The following is a 10000-nucleotide window of genomic DNA, read 5'->3' as shown; positions in this document are numbered from 1 at the left end:
CACTCACGCAGCTAACCCATCGTCTATAATAAAAATAATAAAAAAAATCCCGGTAATTCCATTCTGCGCATGCTCTTTTACTTCTCACTGCACCCACAGTTCGTAGCAAAGTGGAGAGAGTTAACAAAACACGGGCTATCTGCAAAGCACGCCTGTTTTCCCTCAACAAAAACAACGCTATAAAAGGAAGGATCCGCCATGTTTACCTCTGCTTCGTGGGCAATCGCCTTTTGCAGGTAGTAAGGGCAGATTTACCTTTGGGGTTGAAGATCCACGGGTAGACTCGAGTGTTCCTGAATAGCGGATACTGATTACCGTCGGGCAGTTTGCCTTGCCTCATGCAGATTTTACCCGCAGGATCACCTTTATCTGCAGGCACGGTGGTCTCTTGAATATGGCCACTGACTGGTAACGCCAGTCTTACCTCAGGCGACAGTCCTTCGCTCACCATTATCTCAGGCCACAGTCCTTCGCTCACCATTACCTCAGGCCACAGTCCTTCGCTCCCCATTATCTCAGGCAACAGTCCTTCGCTCACCATTATCTCAGGCAACAGTCCTTCACTCACTATTACCTCAGGCAACAGTCCTTCGCTCCCCATTATCTCAGGCAACAGTCCTTCGCTCACCATTATCTCAGGCCACAGTCCTTCACTCACCATTACCTCAGGCAACAGTCCTTCGCTCACCATTACCTCAGGCGACAGTCCTTCGCTCACCATTATCTCAGGCGACAGCCCTTCACTCACCATTACCTCAGGCAACAGTCCTTCGCTCACCATTACCTCAGGCGACAGCCCTTCACTCACCATTATCTCAGGCCACAGTCCTTCGCTCACCATTACCTCAGGCAACAGTCCTTCGCTCACCATTACCTCAGGCAACAGTCCTTCGCTCCCCATTACCTCAGGCAACAGTCCTTCGCTCCCCATTACCTCAGGCAACAGTCCTTCGCTCACCATTACCTCAGGCCACAGTCCTTCGCTCACCATTATCTCAGGCAACAGTCCTTCGCTCACCATTATCTCAGGCCACAGTCCTTTGCTCACCATTACCTCAGGCCACAGTCCTTCGCTCACCACTACGTACGTGTCAGCAGCAGTCAAGGTGTGAGGGGTGGAAGGTGGAGGAGGGGATAATCAATCCAAACAAAGCCCGCACTGAACCCTGTCCATGTCCTCGAAGTTACAACTGGAGTGTTTTCATCGTTAGTTAATCGAAATAAATCACGCACTGTTCTCGTCCTCATAGTCACAGTAGGCGTGTCTTCAACGTTACTTTATCAAAACAAAACAAACAAAAAAACCTGTCTCCCTGACAATGGTATGCCTGTCTTTGTCTACCCCAACTGTCAGCGAACATTTCGTGCGCAGATTGGACTATTCAGCCATCTGCGCATTCACAGATAGATTCATGAGCATCCTCCCCCCCCACCCCACCACCACCCTCCCCCCATCCCCCAGCTGGATGACAACGATGGTCATCATCGATCTCGATGGACACACACCCCACCCCACCCACCCCATCAAAACAAAAAACAACAAAAAAAAAAAAAAAAGGAAGAAAATAACACACTGTTCCTGTTCCCGTCCTCAAATTCACATAAGGAGTCTTTTCATCGTTATTGAAGCAAAAGAGGAAGGTGGCAGAGTGGTCAAGCCGCTTATCTGCCGATACAGTGTCCGTGAGGCCCCGGGATCGATTCCCGATCTCTCCCTTTCTCCCAAGATTGATCGGAAATCAAACTGACCGTCTGGTCACTCGGAAGAGACTATAAACCGAGGTCCCGTGTGCAGCACGCACTTGGCGCACTGAAAAAAAACCCCGCGGTGGCACAAATGTTGCCCTCTGGCAAAATTCTGGGGAAAAAAAATCCTGATAGGTCCACAGATATATATGCAAGCACTCAAGGCCTGACCAAGCGCGTTGGGTCATGCGGCTGTCTGGCATCTCTCTGGCACATGTGGTGTAGCGCATATGGATTTAACCGAACACAGTGACACCTCCTTGAGAAACTGAAACTGAAGCAATCTGCCGCATGTAGGCATCCTGATAGGTCCTCGGATACATACGCAAGCGCTCAAGGCCTGACTAAGCACGATGGTCAGGTAGGCATCTGCCTGGCAGATGTGGTGTAGCGAACATGGATTTGTCCGAACGCTGTGACGCTTCTTTCAGAAACCGAAACCGAAACTGAGACTGAAACTAAGCACACACGCACACACACACACACACACACACACACACACACACACACACACACACACTAACGCACTAAACCCTGTTCCTGTCCTCAGTCACAGCTGAAGAGATGTCACCGTTTGCAGGAAGTTCTCGAGGAGCTGTGGCAAGAAGCGGTCTGGAATGGCGCTGTCGTTGATCGTGCTCCGAATGCACCGCATGGTCGTGTCCTCGATGCACGTACGATAGTGATGCAGAAAGGCAAGGCTGCTGTCGTAGGGACGAGGCCGCCAGTGCTCCTGGTACTGCTTGCTCACGTGGTGTATGCCCACTTCGAAGACTCGACGAGGAGACACGAGCACTTTGGTACGTATCTGCAACGTGATGTCATGCTTGGTGGTTCAGTGTACCGCTCAGCTTATATCACAGATTGACATAAGCTTACATTTGGGCCAACAGCAAAGTGAGAGCTGAATGGTCAATTGTTTCGCCATTACAGTGGGAATTCATTTGCAGCTTAGTTTTTTGTGAAGGACTGTGACTCTCAAACTAGGAGGCAAGATTGCACTGGCTCTCAGTGCTGCAGCATTGGGGGCTAGTTGGCCTTTGGGAACAGTCCAAACGCCGACTGTCCTAAAACCCTTTTGGGGATGTAATTTTGGCAAGACATTCTCCACTCTAATCAAATTCTGGCTCGGATAGTTGGGACAGCAGCTGCCCCTTCTGCTATTCTGATGGTCATAGTTGGACACGACTGACCATCCTACATAAAAACAATTGTCTCCTCTTGTTCAGGGGTAAAGTGATGTTGTGCAGATTTTCATTTGACGAACGTGTGGAGAGGCGGCACTCATACAGATATCACCGACACCCATACCACTCTCGCTGCACACACACACATACACACACACACACACACGCACACACACACGCACGCGCACACACACGCACGCACACGCACACACACACGCGCACGCACGCACACACAAACACACACACGCACACACACACGCACGCACACACGCACACACAACCACCACCACCATCTTCTCCCTGCTTCACACAAACACACACACACACACACACACACACACACACTCTCTCCCTTCCTCTCTCTCTCTCTCTCTCGGTCTCTTTCTCACTCCTGTCTGTCTGTCTCTCTCTGTCTCTGTCTCTCTTTCTCTCCGTCACTCTCTCTCCCTCCCTGTCTGTCTGTCTGTCTGTCTCTTTCTCCCCCTCCCTCTCTCTCCCTCCCTCTCTGTCTGTCTTCCTCCTGTCTTTCTGTCTCTCTCTTTCTCCTCTCTCTTTCCCTCTCTGCCTCTCTCTTTCCTTCTCCGTCTGAGTCTCACTCCTGACTGTCTGTCTGCCTCTCTCTCTTTCTTTTTCTCTCTCCATCTCTCCCTCATTCTCTCTCCCTCCCTCCCTCTCATCCTCCCTCCCTCTCCCTCTAAACCTCCCCCTCTCTCTCTGTACTCTCTCCCTTACATCCTCCCCCTCTCTCCCTCCCTCTCTCTCCCCCTCTCTCTCTCCCTCACTCTCCCTCCCACTGTCTCACTCCCTCCCCCTCCCTCTCTCTCTCGCTCTCCCTCCCTCCAAAATTTAGAACATTTACCAGAGTCTATTAAAAGACAAAAACAACGCGAAAAAGAAAAAAAGAAAGCAGACTACAAAAAACAAAGAAACAAAGTAACAGATCTCATTCGTGCTTCAAAACAAGCACACTTCAACAAATTGTTAACAACCAACAGAGATACTTCCTCCCTGTGGCAAGCAATTAATGAAATTACTAACAAGTCTCGTGTTAAAATTCAAAAACACTACACATGGTCGCCTGATGAATTCAACAATCATTTCCTAAACATAGCTGAGTCAACAAAATCTAACGAAACACTGTCCGCGGAAAATTATAATGTGCCATCCTCTCTTTTAATGTTCTGTAACAGCAGAATAGAACGAGAAGATTCCTTCAAGATACCTCCTCTTGCAGTCCATGAAGTTGGTGCTCTCATTTCCAGTCTAAGAAACAAAAAATCAATAGGACCTGATGGTATTAATGCTTCTCTATTAAAACTCGCTCTCCCTTACATCGTTGTCCCCCTTACATTCATATACAACTTGTGCATCGAACAGGGTATGATTCCCCCTGCTCTTAAGTCAGCGAAAGTTATTCCATTACCGAAGTCAAAAGACACGTCTGATCTGAACAACTTTAGACCTATTTCGCTTCTGTCAGTATTGTCGAAACCACTCGAAAGACATGTTCATAAACATCTTATGCAATATCTGGAAAAACATAAACTTTTCCATCCTTTGCAGTCAGGTTTCCGACATCGTCACTCATGTCAAACAGCGTTAGTCCATCTGTGTGATTCATGGTTGTCTGGCATCAACCGCAGTGAAATCATAGGCGCTGTTTTTCTTGACTTACAGAAAGCTTTTGATCTCGTTGACCACGAAATATTACTCACAAAACTGTCATTGTATCTCAGAGACCCCACTACGCTGTCCTTTTTCGAATCATTCCTTACCGACAGAACACAACATGTGTTCACCAATGGTAGATTCTCTTCTACGGGAGCAATAAAAAATGGAGTTCCTCAAGGATCAGTTTTAGGGCCACTTCTATTCTGCATATTTATCAATGATCTTCCTTTGTCTTTATCAGACTCCAGAATCTCGTGTGCCCTTTTTGCAGATGACACTTCCCTTCATTCCAGTGCTGCCAACGTTGCCTCAGTTCAGAATTCTCTTCAAACGGGCTTAAATGATGTTTCTAAATGGTGCAAATCCAACTGTATGACACTTCATCCCCAAAAAACAAGGAGTATGATTATCACGTCAAGACAAAAGCACCAAGAAAATCCCCTTGTTCTCACCCTGAATGTCGATGATACCTCCATAGATCAAGTTCGCGAGCACCGCGTCTTGGGAGTCATAATTGATGAAGAACTGAAATGGCAAGCTCACATTGATTCTGTCTGTAAAAGGTTGGCACGCAGTCTGGTCTTACTCAATCAGCTCAGACCTTACATAAACAGTGAAGCTCGCAAAATGTTCTTTCACGCTCACTGTCTTTCTCACGTCAACTATGCATCTGTTGTCTGGAGCTGTGCTGCAGATGTTCATCTTAAGAAACTCAATTCTCTCCACAAGAGAGCAGCCAGATTAATTCTACCAGATCACTCACTGTCAACGTTAGAAAAGCAAGCCAGATTAAATATCCTTCCACTTCAAAACCAGCTAGAATTCAACAAAGCATTACTCATGTACAAAACACACAATAACTTAGCACCGCAATATCTCCAACACCTGCTCACACGAGCCTCATGCCGATACGGCTCTAACAAATACATTTTGCCACGTACCCGAATTGATTTGTTCAAAACTAGTTTTGCATTTTCGGGTGCATCACTGTGGAACTCCCTTCCTTTGCACATACAAACGGGCAGTTCTCTTCCTATGTTCAAATCAAGTCTGCATAAACATCTTCACCCCTTCCAACAGTAAATAACTCTGATCTTTGAATTACTGTAGGCAGTAACAAAGGGGTCAGTTATGTCTTATTTATTGTATCAGTCATTGTTGCTATTGTTGTTGTTCTTTCCTTGCTTTCTCATTTCATCGTGTTTTGTTTTGCTCTTTTTTTTTTCTTTTTTTTTCTCTCGTTCTATTTCTTATGCATGCATAATCTATTCATTTCGTTCTATCATAATCGTGACAAGTGTTCAAGTAATATTGGTGATGGTGGTAGTCACTGTAGTATGCTGCACTTGCCAACATAGATTTCAGAGACAGTAACAATACTGTACCTTTTAAACACCCGGATGTTTCTGGAACTTCTATATTGATGACATCTCTCTCTCTCTCTCTCTCTCTCTCTGTGAATCACTGTCCTATCCATCTGTCAATCTTAGTGTGTGTGTGTGTGTGTGGGGGGGGGGGAGTGAGGGGATGCTGTCAGTGTGTGTGTGTGCGTGTGTGTGTATGTATGTGTGTGCGCTCGCACGCGAGCGTCAGTGTGTGTATGCATGTGTGTGCACAGATGTGGGGGTGTGTGTGGGGGCCGGGGGAGGGGGGGGAGGGGGTGTTTTCTTCATTATGTATACAATTCTGCATGAAAACTTTTTCCTTTCATTTATGTGTGTGCTATTTGTACTAGATGTAGATTAGCAAGGACAGATTGGAAGAATAGGCAATGCCTAAAATCTTAATCCTTGAATAAAAACGTTTTGAGTTCTGAGTTCTCCCTCTCTCCCTCCTTCCCTATCTCTCCCTCTCGTCCTCCCTACTATCTTTCTCCCTCTCCCTCTTTCTCCCTCTCTCTCCCTCCCTCTCTCCCTCCCTCCTCTCTCCCTCCCTCCCTCTCTCCCTCCCTCCCTCCTTCCCTATCTCTCCCTCTCATCCTCCCAACTATCTTTCTCCCCCCTCTCTCTCTCCCTCCCTCTCTCTCCCTCCCTCCCTCTCTCTTCCCCCTCTCTCTCTCCCCTCTCTCTCCCTCCCTCCCTCTCTCTCCCTCCCTCCTTCCCTATCTCTCCCTCTCCGTCCTCCCCACTATCTTTCTCCCTCCCTCCCTCTCTCTCTCCCTCCCCCTCTCTCTCCCTCCCTCCCCCCTCTCTCCCTCCCCTCTCCCTCTCTCTCTCCCTCCTTCCCTCCCTCCCTCTCTCTCTCCCTCCCTCCCACTGTCTCACCCCCCTCCCTCCCTCCCCCCTCTGTCTCTCCCTCCCTCTCTCTCTCCCTCCCTCCAACTGTCTCACCTCTCCTCCCTCCCCTCTCCCTCTCCTCCTCTGTCTCTCACCCACTGACCTTGCTGAAAGTGGACGTCCTGGAGACACTGTTGACGGTCAGGAGGTCCTGCCCGTGGGGGGACGGCGGGGGGTCGGGGTCGAAGAAGGCCGATCGAAAGGAATAGCCACAGGTGTCATTGGGCAGCACGGCTGGAAACAGCTCCCCCCACGTTCTGGAAAAGAAGAAGAAGAAAAAAAAAAAGAATTACTTCCCTTCCTCCTCCTCCTGCTCTGTCCCCCCCCCCCTCTCCACTCCCCCGCTCACCTTCCCGGATTCTGGCAAAAGAAAAGAATGAATTTCACCCCCCCCCCCGCTCTGCTTCCCCCCTGCCCCCCCCCCCCCCCCCCCTCTTTCACCTTTCCGGGTTCTGGCAGAAGAAAATCGAATTACCTCCCCTGCTCTCTCCCCCAGGGTCTGGTAGAAGAAATAGAAATTACCTCTCCTGAACCCCTGATAAATTACATACCCCGCTCCCTGATCCCCCCCTCTCTCCCCCACCACCCCCGGTAGACGAAAACAAATTGCCTCCCTTCCCTCCCCCGTGCAGTTCTGAGAGAAGAAAATGAATTACCTCCCTGATCTCTTTCATGCTCTGACAGAAGAAAAAATAAATTACCGCGCCTGCTCTGCACATAGGTTCTGGAGAAAGAGAAAGACATTCCCTTCCCTGTTGTCTCTCATCCCCACCCTTGCCCGGTTATGACACAGGAAAAAAATAGATCACCTCCCCTTCTCTCTCCCCACAGAAGAAAAACAAATGACTTCCCCTGATCCCCGCCACCCCCTCCCCACCCATCCAGTACTCCCCAGGTTCGGGGAGAAGATAAATTACCTTTACTGCCCCCACCCCCCCACTGCCACCCCCTTCCCGGGTTCTGAAAGAAGAAAAAACAAAACAAATTACTTCCCATTATCTCCCCACGTTCTGGCAGAAGAAAAATAGATGACCTCCCATGCTCTCCCTGCAGGTTCCAGCACAAGTAAAATAAATTATATTCCCTGCTCACCGTGGATTCTGGTGGAAGAAAAAGAAATTCACCTCTCCTGCTTCTTCTGTCTCTCGCCAGCCCCCCCCCCCCCCCCCTGTCCCCCCACCTCCTTCCCGGTTCTTCAGAAGAAAACTAACCTTGACCTTGACCTTGGGCACCATACCTGACCCCTGGCTTATGAGGCACGATGAACTCGTCGATGTCGTGGAAGGCGGTGAAGGCGGACAGAGGCATGGTGCGGTAGAGGCAGTCATTGTTGGAGATGAGCTGCCCTTGGTACCATAACTTGCTGCCGGCGGCCATGTCGCGGGGCAGTTTCCATGGCAGCACCGTGACCTAGCCCTGCAGCGGGGAGGATGTGAGGCGTCAGTGACAAGCGGCGAGAGAGGTACGGAGGTACCAAACGTTACTGGTCCTTCTCCCACAAGAGAAACATATCAACACCGAAGAAGAAGGAGAAGTATGAGGGGGAGGAGGAGAAGGGAGAGAAAGAAAGAAGAAGGATGAGGAAGAGGAGGAAGAAGAAGAAGAGGAGGAGAAGAAAAAGAAGGGGGAAGAGGAGGAGGAGGAGGAGAAGAAGAGGAAGGAGAAGAAGAAGGAGATTAATGAGGAGGAGGAGGAAGAGGAGGAGGAGGAGGAAGAAAATGAAGAAGGAGAAGAAGAATGAGATTAATGAGGAGGAGGAGAAGGAAGAGGAAGAAGACTTGTTGATTGATTGAATCTTTAATGGGTAAAGAATGACACAGTAAAGGCTTTTTTTTTTTTTAACAATTCTGCCCATTTAACGACACAAAACATAAAAATAGATAAACAAATTAGATGAGATAAAATATAATACTAAAAACAACGGATGAAAAGAGTGACTGGAAGAAGAAGAAGAAGACCAACAACAACAGCAAACCACCCAGTAGAAACCCCGCCACTCACCTTGATCTGGTAGAAGCTGAGGATCCTGTGGACTGTGTCGGTGATCCGGAAGTTGTAGAAAAAGACCTGCTGCACCCCGAGAAGCCTGGTCAGTTCGAGGAACTCAACCAGACGCCTGGCCGACACGGACCCGAAGAGAGGGGACACGCACACACTGTAGTTGTACCTGTACTGGAATCTGTCGTCTGGCGCCTGAAACGAAGTATCAGTATCAGTATCAGTGAAGCCTCAAGGCCTGACTGAGCTGGATTTGTCCGAACGCAGTGACGCCTCCTTGAGCTACTGAAACTGAAACTGCTCAAGGAGGCGTCACTGCGTTCGGTCAAATCCATATACGCTACACCACACCTGCCAAGCAGATGCCTGACCAGCAGCGTAACTCAACGAAACGAAGATCGTTGTCAAGACGCGTCAGCTTTCAGGAAGGCGTGAAAGCGTTGCGGAATGATGCATTCGTGAGTGCTGCAGTAAGTAGGCCTAATTGCCAACGATCCAGTCGAAGCAACCAGTCTTGCATTGTACAGATAACAGCTTGTACGTTCGTCATACGTGTGTGCTAGAGTAGGTAGGCCTAATTACCAATGATCCAGTCAAAGCGACCAGCTCACGGTGTGCATTGTACAGATAACAGCTTGTACGTTCGTCATTCGTGTGTGCCAGAGTAGGTAGGCCTAATTACCAACGATCCAGTCAAACATTCAGTCAGATTCAAACATTCGACTGTTGGCCGCCGTTCTTTCTCTGTTTCTGGACCTTGCGACTGGAATGAACTTCCTTTTTCGCTTCGTCAAGTCTCCACACTCAGCTCTTTCAAGTCTGGCCTTAAAACCCACCTCTTCCCAAAATAGCTTCCCTTCCCTGCCTCTTCCTTGTCTTCAGTTTCTACAGTTTTAGAGTTATGCGTGCGTGTGAATGACTGGTGCGAAAGCGCTTTGATTTGTCTGCACAAGATTCAGCGCTATATAAATACCATTATTATTATTATTAAAGCGACCAGCTCACGGTGTGCATTGTACAGATGACAGATTGTAGGATCGTCAAATGTAAGCCCTTCTGTTTTTGTGAAGGCTTCCTCCGATTGGTTGCACCAGGAAAAGTTCGTCTGCTCCCCCTTTTTTT

At 48.7% G+C, this 10000-nt stretch overlaps 2 protein-coding genes across 4 annotated transcripts in view; both read right to left on the bottom strand.

Annotated features, from left to right (window-relative positions):
* The window catches only part of LOC143298197 (uncharacterized), a 3590-nt gene extending 2181 nt beyond the window's left edge, over positions 1 to 1409 (bottom strand). Inside the window, exons 1-3 of one of the 3 annotated variants that reach the window (XM_076610965.1) lie at positions 905 to 1409; positions 785 to 844; positions 1 to 724 (exon numbers count right to left, since the gene is read on the bottom strand). The exon at positions 1 to 724 is cut by the window's left edge and continues 2181 nt beyond it. In XM_076610965.1, the coding sequence (XP_076467080.1) occupies positions 203 to 724; positions 785 to 844; positions 905 to 1051 (729 nt within the window). In that variant the 5' untranslated portion in view covers positions 1052 to 1409 and the 3' untranslated portion in view covers positions 1 to 202. The other 2 variants (XM_076610963.1, XM_076610964.1) reach the window with 2 other exon arrangements.
* A 120-nt stretch (positions 1410 to 1529) lies between these two features.
* Positions 1530 to 10000, bottom strand: part of LOC143298202 (uncharacterized) — a 59940-nt gene continuing 51469 nt past the window's right edge. Inside the window, 4 exon segments of the mRNA XM_076610978.1 lie at positions 1530 to 2554; positions 6984 to 7137; positions 8118 to 8296; positions 8882 to 9073. Of these exon segments, the coding sequence (XP_076467093.1) occupies positions 2297 to 2554; positions 6984 to 7137; positions 8118 to 8296; positions 8882 to 9073 (783 nt within the window). The 3' untranslated portion in view covers positions 1530 to 2296.

Source organism: Babylonia areolata, chromosome 23 (genome assembly GCF_041734735.1).
Source record: "Babylonia areolata isolate BAREFJ2019XMU chromosome 23, ASM4173473v1, whole genome shotgun sequence".
In the NCBI taxonomy this organism is placed as follows: Eukaryota; Metazoa; Mollusca; class Gastropoda; order Neogastropoda; family Buccinidae; genus Babylonia; species Babylonia areolata.
The sequence above is the reverse complement of the archived record's forward strand: the minus strand, read 5'-3'. Positions and strand labels throughout refer to the sequence as shown.